A 20,308-nucleotide genomic window follows, 5' to 3' on the forward strand; every position below is an offset into this window, starting at 1 on the left:
ACATGCTGCAGTATCTGCACATGGACTCTTTCCATTTAGAAAGAATTAGAGAAAACTCTCAGGGAAGAAACACCCAACAGATTCTCAAGGCCGTTCCCTGCTTATACACCAAGAACAGCTTTACTCACTGAAATTACAGTTCCTGGAGAACTGTTACAGGTTCATACATGGCAAACGTATGCCAGCAACACCAGCTACTACACACATGGAGAGCATATGAAGAGGGATTCGGCCAGTCCTCCCGAACCAGCAGTGGGAATGGCCAACTGCCAGGATCCTACGGCAACAGCCGATGGTGACCACTTGCCAGCACTGACTGCGCCTCCAGCCTGGACCCAAACCATCTGCCACACACACACAACCACACAACGAGAATAGCTCTTCCCCAAGACTCAACTGTCTTACCTTGCAACCCCCATAGATCTGATGCATCCCTGAAACAAGGAGTTAGGAGCTAACTAGGAAGCGCTGCTAACAAAGAAACAACAAATACAATCACGTTCCCTGTGAAAGAGGGTTTATAAACACAGGTGCACTGAGTTCTGCCCTTTGCTACTAGAAAATAAACACAAAGAAATTATTGGAACGGCTAAAACATCAATTTCTAATTTTTCTTGAATGACAAATAAGCTGCATTTGTAGAAAATACAAATCTAAATTAAGTAGAAGTAAAAAACTAAATTAATTCTATTGAATATATACCCATTCTATCACCGTAGATGCACCGCAGTTAAGCTGGAGAGAAAGCAGCGACATAAGGGAAAAGAATTCCCATTTTTGCCAAACCGGGTACCCACCCGCTCTTGCTGGTGTCAGTATCCAAACCCTGTTCTTCCATGCTGCTGCAGGGACCAGACGTGCATGTGTTCAGTGTGTGTATGCTGGGATGGCTGAGGAAACGCATGGAAGAGAACACATGTGACAGAATAACCTAGCTTTATAATGCAAGATTTTAATTCCTTCCATGTCTTTGGAGCTACAACTGCTGTTTGGAAAAAAAGGAAGGATAGCTTCCCAGCAAGTCGGAATTTCCCCAGGCAGCAGCTGGAGCGGCCTGCTTCCTAGAATTACTCTGACTTAGTCACAATTTTGAAGACAAAATGAAGTCTGGAATTTTAACACGCAGGGTAGGAGAAATAAAAATGCACTTGGATAAAGAGAAGAAAACACATGCAGGGAGACATCACTACATGCGCCACAGAAGTTCACAGGTGTTTAACACCACACACTGCATCCTCTCCGCTGAGACTTTTTCCTCCACTCTTTATGTTCAGCTGGTTGACATTTGTAGATTATTTCTGAATCATTGGAGACAAACATCTGACTGAAGTGATTTGGTGGTCCAGGAAGAATTGATCCTCCCCTCTGGAGGAGGCAGTACAGAACGGATGAGTGCAGCATGCACCAAGGCTGACAAAGTACCAGCCACACCCCCTTCCCTTTATATCTCTGGCGAATCAAAGCCCTTGTTCACCTTCTGCGCTGCATGTCGAGCTCAGGATTTCCCAAAAGCACTGTGAGAGCCCAGAGCCCCTTCCTGAGCCCCAGCTCCAAGCCCTGTACCACAAAACCGACCTACAGATGATTTTCCCTGGACACCCGACTGTGCATTTCTGAGTGGAAGGCTCCCCTGACGGCCTGTCCGTCTGTTCACTGCGCCTCAGAGTTTCCAGTCTGACACTCCACTACCCAAAATAGCTTTGGATCAGCAAACCCAGACACCTCCCCGCATGCTCCCTTTCCAGGCCCCACCAGCACCGACCCACAGGGAACCAGGCCATCGACTTCCCATCCTGACAAGCAACCACTAAATCCTACCCTTCGCTTCCTATTCTCTAACCAGCTCTCAAGCCCACAAAAGAATCACTCTTCCAGTTCCAGGACAACTTGGGCTGTTTTGTTGGTTTCTTTCTTTTTAAACAGCCTCTGGCGACCAAACATCTCAAAAGAATTAAAAAACTCCAAATTTAGTATATTCAGGTCAGTTGTATTGCTCCTCCTATTGTTGGTCCACGGGCTCACCGACACAGAATCTAGAAAGAGATTCCCTGATTCAAAAATGAAACTCAAGTTTGTTCTTGGTTTAATCAAGAACAGGCCACAAGAATACATCCTCCAGACACCAGCTAACACTTCTGGAAATAAACCTTTCTTGACTGCTGAAACAGAATGCTTTGGATGGCTTTGACAAAGTCTGGAACTGTAGTTTCGCCATCTATTTCCATGAAGGGTTTCCTTTTTCAAGTTTGTGTTCCGCTTTGTTTTTAAGCGAGGATGGCAGTTTTGAGGATGTCCACGTCTTGAAACACTGCACACAGGAAGACAGCATTGGTAGCACTTATAAATGCTTGGAAAGATTCAAAGAGCTCAATGTTGCATTTCCTTTAAAGCTCTTCCTTCATTTGCAGGCTGGGGTCAGCCAGGAATAGAAACCAAAGTCACTTCCTCCCTCCACGACACTGCGCTGGGCAGCTTCACCAACTTGTTCTGCCAGTTGGAACACACTAAGGCACAAAACCAAGTGAGCTATTAGCAATACTCCAACCTCCTGATCGTTATTTAATAAAATATCATATGTTCCAACCCTTAATGTGTTAAAAGAGCCCTCAAAGAAGAATCTTTAAAGTGATAAAATAGGTCCAAGCTCATTTGTCAAACCAGTTGCTCTGGTTGGAAAGTAGCTGTCAAATACCCAGGCTGACTAAGAACGTAACCGCGCAGGCATCCTCATGTCAACTGCTCATAAAAATAAAAGCATGCTCTGCTACTCAAAATACAGAGCTCAGAGCACTTGGAGGCTTAAATTTACCTTTCATACAAGGAGTTTCAGCACTAAATTTCATTTTTATTTTCATGCAGTAACTTGTCAATAACCCGGCACCATGTGTGAGCAGCGCCGCCCGCCCCACCGACAGACAGCTAACAGCAAACCCATCACAGAACTCGTTAGAGCGGTTTTGAAGCTGTCAGAAGAGCTTCCTTGTCCATTCAGAAAATGGCAGATGCGTGGGGCTCGGGAGAAACACATTTTCGGGAAGGGCAGAATTTGTAAAACCCCATGAAAATGAAACCAAGGGACTTTACAACAGACCAGGATTCAGGTTTTAAAAACAATTACTTCCCACTGAATGTGGCATGGCCAAGTGACCTTTAAGCAGCCTGGCGTGGGCTACAACAATGCAGAAAAGGTTGGAGAAAATGCCTTTTCTGAAACACATATCACAGCAGCAGCTCTTTAGCCTGCAGACAGCACCCAAGGGAGACTGCAGTTGTGATACAGGATCTCTCCCACACTTGTGCTACTACAAATCACAGAGAGGGCACACAACTTCATGTTCATTTTTTCTCTTAAGCCTAAAGCTTGCCAGCATCATTCAGTCAAATCAAACACAAAAAGCAGCACAAGTCTCCCCTTTCCTCCAAAAAAGGGATTACATCATTTGTAAAATTAACGAGCAGAAAAGATCTACTACCACTCTTTACAAATTCTATTTTTATCTATGTTTGTTTGGAAATCCGAGTAAGATAGCGAAAACAAACTTCCTTCACTTATTTCCAAGTAAGTACAGCTTGTGACCTCTCACTTTTTCTTTATGTTCTGTTCCATTTCCAACCACTCTCTCCATAGCAAGTATCGCTCCAACATAATCACTTAGCATATTCATAAGACCCAATCCTACTGAGTCTAATGAAAAGACAAATTTCTTTTACTGAAGTTAAAGAATTAAGAAAAAATTGTGCAACCCCACAGCCTCATCACACTTCTTTTCATCTAGAATCTACCAGAGATGATCACTGACAAATAAATAAGAACCTTATATTAAAAATAATTCACTAATATATCTTTGGAGTTTCCTTATAAAGATCTTAAAACATTTTAACAGTTAAAATGTGATAACAGGGCAGTTTCTTGCCTGCATGAGAACCGTTACACAGAGGTGAATCTTTCTAATGGGACTTATGGTAAAAGAAGCTCATTTCTCTAGGCTATTTTAAAGACCCCCAGCTTTCAGATGTAACTCAGGACACTAACTCAACCGCTTACCACTGAAAACTGCTCCATCTCCTGCTTTTTGAGCACATCCTTCTCCTCAGCCCCCCTCCTTACCAATGCTGCCATGGCCTTGGCCCTGTGGCAGAGCTGGCAGCCCCAGCAATACTGGCCAGCCACTCGCAGTGGCAAAGGGCTGTACGAGCATGTAACGCCGTACAGTTTTGAGGAGAGTCATAGCATCCTTAAGGCTGGAAAAGACCTCTAAGGCATCCACTCCAACCGCCAGCCCAACCCCACCACGGCTGCCAAACCATGTCCTGAAATGCTATGTCTACATGTCTTTTGCACCACTCCACAGATGGGGACTCCCCCACTGCCCTGGGCAGCCTCTGCCAGGGCTCCGCCACTCTGTCAGTAAAGACATTTTTCCTAATATCCAATCTACACCTCCCCTGGCAACTCAAGGCCATTTCCTTTCATCCCATCCCTTGTTATGTGGGAGAAGAGACCAGCACCAACCTCACCACAACCTCCTTTCAGGGACCTGCAGAGTATGATGAGGTCTCCCCCTCAGCCTCCTCTTCCCCAGGCTAAACAGCCCCCCGGTCCCTCAGCTGCTTCTCCTAAAACTTGGCTCTCCAGACTCATCACCAGCTTCAGTGCCCTCCTCTGGACACGACAGAATCCTAACGGCATGTCTGTTCTGGCTCCTGGTTTCTCTCTGAATATCCCAGGTATAGCCCCACATTTCACATAAACCAGCCACACACACCCCCGCACCATTTTCACTCGTGTTGAAGGACAGCACATGCACCCCAGGAACTGCCATGCTTGCAAGCAGTTTGAAGTCACAGCGTGATTTGGGCTGTGTTAAATGCAAGCACCTCACTGGTGACCCTTAGCTGTAACACCCTTCACACCTGCCTTGCCAGCTACCTCTGCGCAGCCCCCTGATAGGGCCACCATTCCAAAGTCTGTGGTCATTGCAAGAGCCTACAGACAAGAAAGCACCCAGATAGGACAGAAGATTTTCTACTTGGTGCAAGTTCTGCATCACAAAACTCGTCTACAGATACAGTTATTACAAAGGTGAGTGACAGAACAGGCTGGGTTTGAGGATCCTGAAGGTCCTTCCAACCCCACCACTGGTGTTACTCCAAGTTATCAGCCCATGTGCTCGGACAATTGTTGGTCCTTGCCCAAGACACCAGCACCCTGCCCACAGGCTCCTCTGCCTCCCCCAGCTCATCAGTTTCATCAACTCACCAGCTGATCTCAACTTCATTTTAAGTAATGTTTTTCCCAGTGATTAAAGACCTATTTATAAGAAATTCTAGCATTCAGAAAGAATCCAAATTGGTCATTTTGTATTCAGTCTGCTATTATTTCAATAAAAATTAATTATCTTACTAAAATTAGACTGGGAAGTGAAATTCCATAGCCCTTCACTCATCTCCAGTATATAAAAGCTTTCCTGGATCCTAAGTTCAGGATCTCTAATTTTTCAAGTATTTTTAAATGCCTGTTCTCACATAAGACTGTTTTTCTTACGTATTTTATATTTGCTTATATTCTAATCTACTCCATGTTTTAAGAGAGCCAAGATGCATAGCTCTTTTAAAAAGAAAGTCAAATTATATGTACAAGTTCATCAACCTCATGCTGAGACGATGTGATTAATTTTGGAGCAATTTATATATAACACAAGATTGACACAAATTCAACAGGCAAAACAAACCATGCAAGGAGACCTGGCAGCAAAAGTGACCTCACAAAAAGGAAAGAATGAGAGAGAGAAGAGCAGCCAGGTAACAGCAAATGGAAATCAGGACATGCAAATATGAAGTTCTGCAAGCATGCATTTTCTTAAAGCGAACATGCAAGGGGCTGCATTCTTGCCTAACAAATCCACACACGGGCATGCAGTGCATATGGGTTTTTAGTGCCGATCTGTTAAAAACCTTTAGCCGATGGCATTAGTAAGTGATTGCTTCAAAAAGATAACAGAAAACTCTTGGGGGAACAGGCTCTGATGCAGACTGGTGAAGCCCGGTGGCACGCCACAGCCCCTGACAAACACCCTGAGCGCCTCTCCTGATTTATGGAGATGCTCCACTGTGATGCAATTGCCATTTGTGTCATCTGACGTGTTCTGGCAGCACCATTCTGGCTGAGCTCCCTTCCACACCGAGCGCCACCACAGCCACCAGACCCTATTGCTACACTATTATACACATGCACACCAGGCGAGCAGGTTCTCCAAGAGATGACAACAAAAATAAACTGCATCAGCTGCTCTCTTCTGTCACAGGCACCAGGCTCGGCTCAGGAGACACCAGCATGCAGCTGGGCAGCCCCTCAGAAACCTGGCAATAAAAAAAAAACACAAAGAACCACAGAACTTCATACTCATGCTCTCAAAAGCAGGTTCTGATGGGAGAGGAAGGCATGCTTAGAGACATCTCATGTGGTCTGGAGAGCTCAGCAATGCACTGAGGCAAAAAATGAGGCCAGATGCCTCCCCTCCCCATATCAGCAGCGTCCTTTCCGAAAATCTAGCTGGGAAGGAGGAAAGCAAATGAACCCCATCCTGTCACACATCACTCACACAACTAGAAAGGAGCCATAAGATTCTGATCCAAAAGAAAAAAAAACTCATTTTTTAAAATTTCACCAAACTTCAAACCACAGATGCCCCTTTTTACAACATGCTCACCCCACCAGGGAGATGCAGCCAAGCTATTGTCTCCTCGTGAACAAAAGTGTTCACAAGGTGTTGCCCACCTTCAAACCCATCTGTTCAATGAGTACTTCCAGGAGAAGCAGGTATCCCAATATTAAGAGGAATGCACGTAACAAACCCTCACCTCCCCAGGTTTCCAACAGAAGACAAGACCAAAGCCCCTGAGGCAGCCTTTGGGCCCACCACAACAGATTTGTTGGATAAAGACAACTGCAGGACTTCTCCCAGTTTCCCCCAACCCATTGATAATCAAAGCATCAGATCTCGGATTCTTCAGAATAAAACTAAAGCAAACAAAAAAGAAAAGCAAGCTACAAAGCTATAAAATCACTTCCATTATTTGTTTCTTTGAATAAACTACGTACTTCATCGACATGCAGGTATTTGCCCTCAGCTGCCAGCACAGCCAGCTTCCCAACTTCCCCAGGTAGTATCTGGAGGCAAACTACTCATTCGTGACCAGAGTTCTCTTTTAAAAGATCTCTAGAACCCTAAGCAGTATTAACTACCTAAAAATTATTGTTATGCAAATGAAAACAGCTAGAAGTGAAATATCTGTATAAAGCAACAGCGCTGTAAATTGTGCCCTGCTGCTCAGAAGTGTCGTATGAAATCTTGTGTGACCGTGATGCATAAACATCATCGTAATCTCCAGCTGTTTTCTGACAAGTAGTAACTGTACAAACCTATTACAGACAGTTTGAAGAACATGTTTCTTTAAAATCTAATGTGTAACTCCGCTTCTGAACTAAATTACAGTAGCAGTGACCTGGAGTCAAGACAGACATTATTATTATTTTGGAAATCCTTCCCCAACAGCAGTTTTGCCTTTGTGATCTCAGGATGGTTGAGCTCTGTGATCAAGAAGTGGAAGTTGCACATCACATTGCATCTCCACAACACAATATGAGCAGTTTGTTGGATACTGGTTTTCAAACTGCATCAGAATCAATTTTCTAGGAAGACTTAGCACTGGCCGAGAGCTCCACAGGTACATACGGACTTATGGAGTTTTAATTATAGCCCATTGATACAGGCTATGTGAAGAATGCAGCGGGCTGGTACAAATGTACTCCACAGAAGATGTCACGATGGCTTCTGAAGAGCACAATTTCCTCCAGAAACCCACACAATTGCAGTGATTATTGATTCAAGGAACCACTATTATAAATCTCTACATGACATCCTGGGTAAGTAACACTGTGTCCTGGAATCTAAACTTAAACCTCGCTCAAGAGGAGCGGGCAGAGCTGACATCGTCTACACAACAGCACTGCCCTCCATGCACAACCAACCTCGCCTCTCCCTGAGCCAACACTTGAAGCTGCAGCCATCCCTTACTGCCAAGAAACCTTTGGGACACGTGGAGGGGCTATGTGGGAAACTCACAGGTAGACAGGATGTACAGTACTTTTACCACAGTACCTTTCATTATATTTCAGCAACACAGTGCACAGCTCACACGCAGGAAGACATTGTTTCAGCCAGGAAAATAGTTCACAGAATCACAGAATGGTTTGGGTTGGAAGAGACCTTAAAGCTCAAGCAGTTCCAACCCCTGCCATGGGCTGGGACACCTCCCACTGGACCAGACTGCTCAAGGCCCCATCCAACACTTCCAGAGCAAAGATTAGCGTCAGTTGAGTCAGGTAAGTGCATAGGAGGCATGAACCAAACAGGACACTTCCGTAGTGCAGATGAGGCAAGAAAAATCTCCAGGAGAGAGAGTAATAGCACTGAGTTGTTTTCCCAACCCAGCACACCACTTCTGGATGTCTCATTACTCACCCCTTCAGTAACCACCATAACTCAAGATGCTGGACTTGTTACACAGCAGGACAAACCCGCACCTTCTCGTACTCCTGCAGAAAGGCAGCGAGAGTTGCACTCCACAGTCTTTTGGTTTCCTTTTACTTAAGCATGTGACACTTAAGTCTTCAGTGCACGGATGGAGTCTGCCCTGTGTAGGTCACCCTTTGCTTGGGTGCCTCTGCAGGTAACCAACAAAGTTGTACTCAACAGCTACCTCACCCTCATTTATGGTCAAAGTAACTGTAAATTTTGCATTTATTTTTTTTTCCTATAGATATTTGAAACCAGCTGATGTAAAGTCACTGCCAAGACAAGGAGGTGAAATAACTATTCTCTGGTTTTGTGTGTCATGTACTCCAGCTGTACTGGTTCACTCCTGTCCCACGGGGATGCGGCTATCCACTGACGGTATCTGCCGAGTATTTCCAGAACCCAGCACTGAGAACAGCATTAACTCCTGGTCTACAAGCGTCTTTGTTATTTCAGCAAAGGCTGTATTATAAATGGGTATCGGACTACAGTGAATCAGTCAGAAAACCGCTGTGATGAGAACACGATTAATCTGCACACGCAACAATGCAATACATTAATACTTCAGCAAATAAGATTAAAATTTGTGTATACTGCCAGACTCTGGTGGACAAAGATGATAAAACCAGAGGGAGCTTAACACAACAGGCTCCCTGGTTCTGCTGTGCAGCGTACTTACTGTTTGGTTAAATACCCTTCCCCAAAACCACCTTGTTGCACACCCTCTGCTTCTGTGTGTCTAAGCACAGTTAGAAGCCTGCAAGAAAGCTGGGGAGGGACATTTACAAGAGCATGTAGTGACAGGATGAGGGTGAACAGCTTTAAATTGAAAGCCGGAAGATTTAGATGAGACATTAGGAAGAAATTCTTCACGATGGAGGTGGGGAGGCCCTGGCCCAGGAGGTGGGGAGGCCCTTGCCCAGGTTCCCCAGAGCAGTGGTGGCATCCCCCTCCCTGGAGGTGTTCAAGGCCAGGGTGGATCGGGCTTGGAGCAACCCAATCCAGTGGGGGTGGAACTGGATGGGCTTTGAGGTCCCTTCCAACGCAAACCATTACACAATTCTGTGATTCTATACGTTGATCATTTTATGAATGCATTTTGAAGCTCATTTCTGTACACCAGAGGTGACATGCTTTCAAATATTTTAATAACACTAACCAAAGATAATTGTAACTGCAGCTCTACAAAGCTCTTCCCATTGCTTATAACTGAGACTGAAAACAGTATTTTATCGTATGTTATTTACCTCAAGAATAATGACAGTGGAACTGCCTGCAGAATGCATACATTCTGCTACGCCAACCCATCAGGGGTAGGGTGTTGACGCAGCCAGTCTTCATCCATTCCAGAAAATGAACAGAGACAGAATTGGGTCTTGCAATATTCCACAAGCAAGGGGTGTGTAAGAAGAAAAGTTACTACTGAGAAACATACGTGCATTTTCTCCAGGCACATTTCTGAGCACTGAGTACTTGCTTTCTTTGTGGAGAAGACACTGTTTGTAACATCCACTAGTGTGAGAATGGATGTTTCTCAGGCCAGTGGTGAAGAGCTTTAACAAAATGTGCCAAGAAAAAAGCTGCAAATCACATTTTGCACTGAAGTGCCAACACTGGGTCCCTCCTCTGCTCCAAGAAGCCCTCCAAAGGGACACAGAAGCCACAAAATAACAGAACAATGAGTTAAAAGGTTGCTTTCTTGACTGAATATTGTAGACTAAATAGAGAAAATATTAAAGGAGCGTGGCTAAAATTTTTGCAACTAACATATTAGAGCAGTCAATGCAGCCAGCACAGCAGCTGACCTGCTGAACCACATCTCACGAGCGAGGCAGGGAGGAGTTGTAAAGGTACCCCTGCCGGAGCCCAAGTCCACAGAGCACTACCTTTTCCATCGCACTTGGGACTCACTGCTACATCAACAGTATCTCCCCTGGAAACTCAACCAGGTTAAGCACAGGGCTGGTGAACAGCGCTCACGGACACAGAGAACAAATCTGGTGTGGAAGTGAGAGAAATAACATATCTGACCCTGCAAAGCGTAAAAGGTCGGACGCTGGCACAAGCATACATCCATCACAGCAGGGCCAGGTTCTTTCTTGGGGATTTTCACTCCTGGACGTGAGGTGACATTTAACAAAGAAGAATTAAGGATTGAGAGGAAGTCCCCCTAGGCCACCTGCTGGGTGGAGGCTGTGAGAGGGGACCTAGGAAGAGAGGGGGACTTGGCAACCTTTTAAACTGCAAAATAACTCCAGTTTGCAATCCCACCAACACAAGGAAGAACTACCATTCGTTCTTTTCCAGAATGAGCAGTAATATCCAGATTAAGAAGGAATATCTGCATCTCGAAGAGGATTCGCTCTCACTGTGTGAAACACATCCTGAACACAGCAAAGGGACAATGCAGGAGCTATGTAACAGATATAGCTCACATTTATGAGAACTTGTGAGTAAGGCTCGTTCTTCCACAGTTTTGCTTTCACTGGCAGCAGAATACAATGGGATTCAGCCATTATTTAAGATGGAAAAAAATGCAATGGGCAAGAAAAAATTTGGCTTGTGTTTTACAAGCTAGAACTGGGTTTATGATAAGTTAGCAGAAATGAACAATTTGGGTTGGACTTTCAAAAGCCTACTCAGGTATCAGCCAGCTGAATGGATCAGCTACAATGGAGAAAGCGGATTACACCTTACAAGACCTATTGTTTACCCAGCTACCTCTGCACAGCGTCTTATCATACATTCTGCAGGACATTCCCCCTTCATCCCTCCCTGACAAAGTTATGGGAGTTTTTGTCAGGTATTTCTGAGACTCGGAACCACAGCCCAGTATTACATTAAGCTGACAAATCACAACACAGACTGTTGAAACCCTGAGCACTCCAAATAACAAGTCTGGGGTTTGTATCAAAATAGAATTACTAAAAGAGCCATATTTCCGTATGTGCCATACATTATATGCTGCTGACTCAGACAGCAGTTTAAGTGCTACATCCAACTGTGCCAAACCATCGGCCTTGGCCAAAAGCCAGGCTGGAACAATGCGGTAAGACGAACGGACAACTGACCTTTACCATTTCTGGCAAACAATCACTTTTTCTCCCTTCCTTCTAGTAAAATGTCTGTCCAAGAAGAATCCCAGTTGAGGAGTGACAGCAGAGAAGTAACTTCTTCTGGAACTAAAGCTCTGGACCATGACTGACCAGCACAACTTCTTTCCTCCCCTCCTCCAGGTTCTTCTCCCATTTCGTGGTTTCTCTCAGCTCTTGCCCTTAAACTCTCTTAACGATCCTTATCCCCCACAAGTTTAAGAACTAGGAATGATTTCAAATGTAACAGGAGAAGCCGTAACGCTGCCAGTGGGGCCCAGTTTTGTACATTCTGGCTGCAGGCAAGGAGAAAAAGCACACAGAAACCCCTGCGCCGCTGCACTCTCTCGTCGCCCCTCGCTCCCCCAACAACAAGGCACATGTCCAGGAAGACAGGGGAAGAAGAGTCCAGCGATGGATTTAATGTATAAACCACGCAAGAGACTGACCAGTCTGTGGTGCTAAAATAATTTCCTTGATATTTAAGTTTCCACTCGCATTTGCCTAATAAATCACCAGCAATATCCCATTTGAGAGACACCATCGAACCCTCTGGTTCTGCAGTGAAGCTTTTACGAAACACTTCCAGCCTGTTTTACCCCTCTTCTAGACACTGCCCCACAAAGAAAACCTAAAGCACACTGTCTCAGTTCGCCTACTCCTCCTCTTTCTTATGTGTCTTCTCCTTAGCTTGTTCCCCTGCAACCGACTCGCCTGCTCAGGTGCGAGAGACCAGAGCAGCCCCGCAACGAAGCCATCCTGCCATCCCTGGAGCTTCCCTGCCAACCAAGACAGCTCTGAGCATCGGCTGCTGAAATGCAGAGCTGCGGCTCCGAGTTCCGCACATCGGCACAAGTGCTGGCAGGCTCTGATGTACAGAGAAGCGATTTATTGACCACTACCGATCCATTCCCATCAAACACATTGCTTAAGATGCACTCCATTCGTTAGCTTCGCAATCCCTCCTGCTGCTCATAGGAAAATTGATCAGTTTTCTCAGCCCTGATTAACGTCTGGCTCATTAAAGACAGCATGCTGTGCTATCCATGGAAGTAGAATCACTCAAAAATTGCATGACATCAATTCAAGATGCGGTGTCTATGAAGAGACGTTACATTACAGCAGTCAGTTTAAACACAGCCCGAAAACCAGGGCGGAACAGAAGCTTTTCTTCACCTACATGCAGTATAGAATGAATTAATATGGTAAAAATCGTCTAATAATTCCACCAACACCAGCAAACATTTCCTAATAGTAATTAAGGTTTGGTGGTTTTGAATTCTCAAGATCCCAGCCACCACCTCACAGTCCGTTCCTAAAAGAAGGCAGGAGGTGGGGACTGCAGGGAGCTGGCAAGATCACCCTTCCTTTGTTTGGGAAACAAATGCCAATGTTGTTAAATCTTCTGTAAGAGAAACAAACAAATCCTTAAAGTAACCCAGTTTGGACCAAATATTCCTCTCAAAGTTCAGGAAGAAAGAGAATTCCTGTTCCAAAGCCAGGCTTCATTAATACCTCAGACATTTTAAAAAGAACATGGAGTTGCCTCTATTTTACGGCAAAAAAGCAAACCCAAACAATGTTGGTTTTAGAACTGAATTTAGTAGTTTTGTGTGTAAAAATCCTTGGGAAGCAAAACCAGTTTTCATAAAGGCTAAAAATAATGCACTTTTATGCAAACCTCAACCAGGAGCCACCCTACAATTCTTTACACGTTCCTTAAATTAAGAAAAAAAATTATCTTAAGGGAAAAGAAAGCAGGAAAATCTAAGAGAACCTTGCAGGAGGCACGAATGCAAACACTTGCAGCACGGCGCTGTCTACACTGCCCATGGCAGAGGCAGGATTTTGCCTCTGATGCCAAAGATGCTCCCTCGCCTCCGAGAGAAGCTGTGCCAGGGCTCCTGCCAGCTCTCCCACACTCCTGCCCAGTATGCGGGCTCTGTCTGACCCCAGCACACCCAGCCTGCTCCTCCAAACCAACGGGAAAAGCGGTGATCATAGCCACACCGCCACCCTTCTCCCTCCAGGATCAGATCTATCCCGTACACAGCAGTAGCTCGAGGATCTTTCATCACATTATCAGTCACACAGCATGTAAAATTTGTGTCTGTGGAATTCCCCAAATGCAGGATGCACACCTACGTGTAAACCATTCCCTTCGGAAAGCACACAGCTCCACCAAAATTTCGGTAAATAAAACAAATGCATGAACTTTACAGAAGTCATATCAAAAAGCGAGCTTTCCATTATTTACAAGGAGTCTGCTCGTCACTGGAATTCACCTCCCAAATACAGAAATGGTTATTTTTGCTTTGATACAGATTTTATAGTGATTGCCATTAAAGATGTAGTGAGGGCAAAAAAACCCCACCCTCATAAAACAAACTAAATCCACCATGGAAGTTGGACTGATTATGCAAAAGGTCAGTACGAAGCATTTCTACCCTGTCAAAATAAACGATAAGGTACATTCAATATTCATATATCAAAGTGGAATTTATCCACAAATTCTGATTTTCCTTTCTGGATCCCTTGCATGACAAATTGCTTTAAAAACTTCAAAGAAGAACGAAATGCATGTCTCCATTGCAAAAATCAAAAACTACAAACGAAATTTAGCATGAAAGCAAGTTAAAAGTTCTCTTCCTGAAACAAAGAAGAAATCCTCACACATCTCATTCCAGCCATGGGAAAACAGAGCAAGTAATGCATGGGGAGAGCCCCAGGACTAGCCCTGAGACTCTTGGGATCCACTGTCAGTGGGGCAACAAAAAAGAAAGCTAAAACAGATCCTTCACGAAAAGCCTACGATCTCTGGTTTTATGTATATGGACTGGAAGAGCCATTTTCTAAGCTTCCAGAGAAACAGCAAATGCCTCTTCCACCACTTGAGACCAAACGCTGCCGGTGTGGGTCTGCGTCCGGCACACAGCACGAAGGAAAACCTAGGACGACACGGGTGTTCCCACAGAAAACAGAACCTGTGCCCAGCTGTGAGAGCAGATGCACACGGTGTCCACTAAGGAAGCTGCCACCACTGCTGACCACCACCCTCGGAAGGACAGAGGAACAGCATTTCCCTGGAATAGCTGCACCACAGAACTGCTCGGAGAAAACACTGCTACAAAGCCACTTGAAATAGGTACAAATCAGCTCTCCTGAACCACCCTGCTCTCAAAACCAAAGCAAGCCCTCCGCTTTAAGAGTTAAATTCCAGGTATGTTTAAACCTTTCTGCAAGTATTCATATTTCTTTAAATGCAGTTATTAAACACACCACTCAGTATTTCCTACTTGGAAATACTTCCTACTTTCCTTCTTGTCCATGTAAGGTAAATGCAATATCAAGCAAAGATAAAACCCTAGTTCAGCTTAAATCGTAGTTCTAGAAATTTACCCAGCAACCAAGTTATTTTTGTGCATAACTTAAGTAACATGAGGAAGAAAAAACCAAAAAAAAAACAAAAGCCCAGAGATGGATCCTCTGACCTTTGAGAACGAGGGAGCTTTTGTATACACTTAAATACTTCCTCCTATACTGCCTTGCGTATGGATCCCCCTACCACAAACTCCACTTTCCCTCTAGGTTCTATCTCGGAATTTGTATTTTTATTTATTTTCCCAGCATGCCAGCTCCCCTCTTTTCAACCCAGTTATGAGCAATCGGTTAAAGCTACTACCATACTCTGCAATAAACACAGACCAGTGAAAATCGACAGCCATACAGAGCAGACGAAAAAGGGATGACTGACTTCAAAAGGAGAAAAAAAACCCTAACAAACCAGCACGCATGCAGTTGTGCTAAACACACTTGTAATATTTTAATAAAGAGCAACAAAAACCAATTACCTTGAGTAGCCATTAGAGAAAGCAGGTCTGCCAGAAAGGCTGAGCGTTCCCAAAGGAGCCAACGTCTCATCTCCCGATCCCTGGCACCTATTCCAATTTTCTGAACTGGCAGGAAGAGATGGAATGATATTAAAAATTGGTTTCTGATCCTGCTGCTGAGAGAGCGATGGAGTATTCAGATCATAGTGATACATCTGTCCCCCAGAGGTGCTGACACCATGGATCGATATGGCAGAGACTTTAGTACCCAGCAGGTTAGACCCAGAGAAGTTTGCCTGGCAATAAATTGGGCCCATGTTTTCCTGCTTTATGCCAGGAGTACAGAGTTCAATGAAGTCTTCCTTTTCTGTTTTCACTTGAGGCATCGGCATTTTGGAACTTGATAAAAGGTCACCACGGTCATTAATTTTAGGCTTAGTGTCAGATAAAACAGGAGGCTTGCAGTCTTCACCAAGATTTCCTTCCAGGAGAAATGCATCATCTGCAGATATAGGGGACAGCAAGCCACCATCATCTAGCAACGGGTCAAGCCTCCACGGGCTCCCGTTGGGCTCTTTGCCAGGTGATACTGGTGGCAATTCTAAATCCTGGAGAATATCCAGGGTGCTTTGGTCTTCAGAGAATAATTTCAAGTTGCCACCATTTGAGCCAACCTGATTTTGGACTGCAGTTCCTGACTCTAAAGGGACATTGCGGCCAGCCATGCCTGGGAAATCCGGCTCAAGCGGCACCTCAGAAGATATTGCTCCCTTTGCGTCCTCAGCCAGGCTCGAGGACTTGTTCAAGCTTGCAATACTTTCTTCCAGGAGCCTGAAGTCCGTTTCTCCAGAAGAGACACTGATTTGGCCCTGCTGTGAAAATCCAAGGTCATTTCCCATCACTTTTGCATCCGTTTCACCCATGTATAGTCCCATTGAGAGTGACACTGCCTTGGAAAGGTCTGGCTGAGGCACATTGTTTACTAATCCTTTTGAAAAGTCAGCCAAAGCAGGTTGCTGATTGGAATCTGACTGAGAAGACGCAGGGAGAGGAGATGTAGACACAGGGGCTGGTACAGTAGCTCCACCCCTGAAGGGTTGATGGAAGTCCATCACAATCCCTCCTTTGGTACTGATGAGCGCATTTTTCCTTGTTTCGTCTTGATCCGACGAGTTAAGCAATTCTTTGGAATCCATTACTTTAACATTAGCTATAAAAAGATCAGAAGCATTCAAAGTTAGCACAGCAAGGGTATTTTAATAACTGCTTAAAAAAGAAGCCTAAGTCATTAGCCTGGCAAACCTGGTTTAGCTGCTCTGACAATGAGAGCACAGCAAACTGAGCTACAAACTTACCTGCGCCACAGCTTTCTCAAACCCACTGGTTTGTTAGTTATGTTTTCTTCTGGTTTTGTTTGTTTTATTTCTGAATGATAACAAGGAAGTGTATTTTTTAAAGCTTTGCTAAACCCGAATGAAGTGGTAAGTCTACCTGCAAGCGACTCAGAACAGACTAGAGTGCAAGACACCTTTCTGAATGCTTTCTAGTTCTGTCACCCTTCCTAGCAAGAAAGGAAGCATAAGAACTGTTTAAGTACACAATTCACAAATCTGGGAAGGTAACTTTCCCTGGCATTTAACGACACCTTGAGCAGGGCAAGGCAGAAGGATGTTTTCACCTCTCCCGAGTCAGTTCCCTCTGTCCTGGCAGGTGCAGAAGCACTTTCAAAAGGTACTGAATCGCCTGAGCCAGCACCCACCAGCCAGGAAAGACCTACATGGTTTGTTATTGCTCAGGAGCTATACAACCTCTGCCATGCAACACAAAGTCTGCTATCTTTGCATGGGTTCACCTTATTAAAATGCAACTCACCGATGTTGACATAAACTCAACAAAATTTTTAAAATAAATCTCAAATGCATAAATAATAATTAACCTAAAAATAATCTACAATTTTCACTAGATTCAAACCCTTCACAGCTCACGGCTATTCTCCACACACATCTAACACTGAAAACAAATCTCCCAAGTTTCATCTGTTTGTATTTACTACATTTATTTTCAGCACAGAGCAAAAATATTTGGAGAATAACTGTAAATTCTTAGGCAAACTGTCTACACTGCTTGCCTATGGGTTAAGCTCCCAACAAACAGCCAAGAGCAATCAGTTCCCCCCCCCGCCGAATCTGGACAAGGGGGCAAATGCCCAAGTTAAAGCCCAGCCAGGGAATTATCCACCAAACAGAGGGACCCAGAAGTACTCAAAACAAGTTTATGATTGCCTTAATGATAAACCCGCCAGCTGTGCCGCCCATTTTCTCCAGCCTGGGGATGAGTGCTGCTGCCTTCTCTGTGCCAAAGTTAAGCCTGTGATCAACAAGAACTCCCCACGTGTAAGAATTTTAAGGTCGCCCCAGCAAGCTCTGGCCTGGGCAAAAGCATCCAAGCTCAAGGCAAAAGCCCTTCTTGGTACTTCAACACCTGGGCAGGTGCTGGGGGTCCCTGGCTCTGCTCGCCCAGGCGACGGCTCTCCAGGGAGCCAAAGAGAACGGGGCAGCCCCCCAAAACCTCACTGACCACAGACGGCACAGGCACACTACTGGGCTGGGAAAGGGGGGCACTGCAGCAGTGATTTGATCTGTTTGCCTCCAGTTTTGACTTTTTTCCTCTTTTTTTAACATGAACGGGAGGAAAAATGTAGTTATTCCATTTGACAATTTCCCCAATGAAAAAAAAAAAACAAAAACGCAGCAAACCATCCAGCATAGGAAACGTGTCAAAAATCAGATACGAAGCTCTGCCAGAGGAGGAAAAAAGCTGCAAATGCTAAAAAAAAAAATGCAGATTATGATAAATTCTCCTTCCCAAAGTACAGTTTTCAGAGTAATGTGTCGAGACCTGTTGAGCCGTCTCCCCGGCACACCCACTTCTGCAAAACAGCACCAGGCTGTGAGGCTGTGCCCCCCGCTGGCCCCCCGCTCCGCTTTGTGCCCCCAAACAGGGAACACAGACCCCGGACAGGCTGGGAGAACCCCACTCTGCACCCCTAAAACAGCAGGCTCTGCTCTGCTCCCCCAAACAGCAGATACAGACCCTGGACTGGCTGCAGGAGGGTACACCCTGCTCTACACCCCTAAAACAGTGGGCACTGACCCCGGTCAAAGGCAGGAGGGAGGACCCCATGCTGCTGCCCCAAGAAGTGGGCACAGACCCCAGCCAGGCTGCAGGGGGTACCCTGCTCTGCTCCCCCAAACAGACACAGACCCCAGGCAGCTTATGGAGAAACCTTGATCCGCTCCCCCCAAACAGCGGTCGCAACTGGGGCAAGGGGGGGACCCCACTCTGCACCCCAAAACAGCACACATCGACCCCAGCCAGGCAGGGGGGACTCTGCTCTGCTTCCCTAAAAGCAGACACAAGCCCCAGCCAGAGTTAGGGGTGGGACCCCTCTCTGCACCCCCAAACCTTGAACACAGACCCTGGCCAGGCTGATGAGGGAGGACTCCGTATCCCCAAGCAGAAACAGATCTTGGCCAGGTTGGGGGACACACACAGAGGGGACAGGACACTGCACCCCCAAATAGTGGGCACAGACCACAGCCAGGTTAAGGTGGGACCCCTGCTCTGCTCCCCCCAAAGAGCAGAGACAGACCTTGGCCAGGCAGGAGGGACCTCACTTTGCTCCCCCTAACATGGGACAGACCCTGCTCTGCTCCCCACAAACAAGGGACACAGACACTGCCCAGGGGCAGGAGGGGACCCCACTTTGCTCCCCTAAACAGCAGACACAAACCCTAGTCAGGGGCAGGAAGGAACCCCAACTCTGCTCCCCTAAGAGAGGACACAGACCTCAGCCAGGCTGCAGGGGGGGACCTCGCGCCGCTCCCCCCAAACAGGGGACACAGACTGTGGCCAGAGACAGGAGGGGACCCCGCTTCGCTGCCCCCAAACAGCAGACGCAGATCCTGCTCTGCTCCGCCCCAAACAGGGGACACAGACACGGACAGGCTGGGGGGGACCCCACTTTACTTCCCCAAAGAGGGGACACACATCCTGGCAAAGGGCAGGAGGGGCGCTTTGCTCCGCCAGACCGGCGGACACAGCGCGCGGCCGGGCAGCGCTCCCACCTCGCTGCCCTGTTCGGGGGCGCTCAGCCCCAGCCATACGCACCCCCCGGACCCCCCTTACCTGCTCGGCGCTGCCTCAGCCGCCCACGGCCATGGCGATCCAGCCCCGGGGAGGGTGGGGGCGATCCAGCAGCACCAGACCCTGCCCTCCCACCGCCTTAATTAGCGCTAATTGCCCCCGCGGAGCCGCCCCGTCCCGCCCCGTCCCGCCGCGCTGTTCGCCGCTCTGCCCCCGCCACAAAATGGAGGACGAAGGCAGCCGCCTCCCCAGCCTGCCTCCTTCTCCTCTCCCCTCCTCTCCTCTTCCTCTCCTCCTCCTCCCCGTCCCGCCTCCCGCCGGGCTCAGGGCGCCGCCCGCCCCCCCGCAGCCCCCGCGCCCGGACCCGAGGGGCGGCGAGAGACCTGTTGGCTGCGGCGGGCAACGGGGGCCCCTGCCGGGCGGCGGGGCTACTGCAGCCTGTGCCGGGCTACTGCCGCCTGTGCGGGGCTACTGCCGCCTGTGCCGGGCGGCGGGGCTACTGCCGCCTGTGCCGGGCTACTGCCGCCTGTGCCGGGCGGCGGGGCTACTGCAGCCTGTGCGGGGCTACTGCCGCCTGTGCCGGGCGGCGGGGCTACTGCAGCCTGTGCCGGGCTACTGCCGCCTGTGCCGGGCGGCGGGGCTACTGCCGCCTGTGCCGGGC

At 46.9% G+C, this 20,308-nt stretch overlaps 1 protein-coding gene across 1 annotated transcript in view; it reads right to left on the reverse strand.

The window, feature by feature from the left end:
• Window positions 1–19,845, reverse strand: part of NR3C1 (nuclear receptor subfamily 3 group C member 1) — a 58,941-nt gene extending 39,096 nt beyond the window's left edge. The window contains exons 1-2 of the mRNA XM_054079748.1: window positions 19,690–19,845; window positions 15,523–16,711 (exon numbers count right to left, since the gene is read on the reverse strand). Coding sequence (XP_053935723.1) covers window positions 15,523–16,697 — 1,175 coding nt within the window. The 5' untranslated portion in view covers window positions 16,698–16,711; window positions 19,690–19,845. The remainder of the gene's footprint in view (window positions 1–15,522; window positions 16,712–19,689) is intronic.
• Between the last annotated feature and the right edge of the window lie 463 nt (window positions 19,846–20,308).

Source organism: Cuculus canorus, chromosome 14, assembly GCF_017976375.1.
Source record: "Cuculus canorus isolate bCucCan1 chromosome 14, bCucCan1.pri, whole genome shotgun sequence".
Classification (NCBI taxonomy): Eukaryota; Metazoa; Chordata; class Aves; order Cuculiformes; family Cuculidae; genus Cuculus; species Cuculus canorus.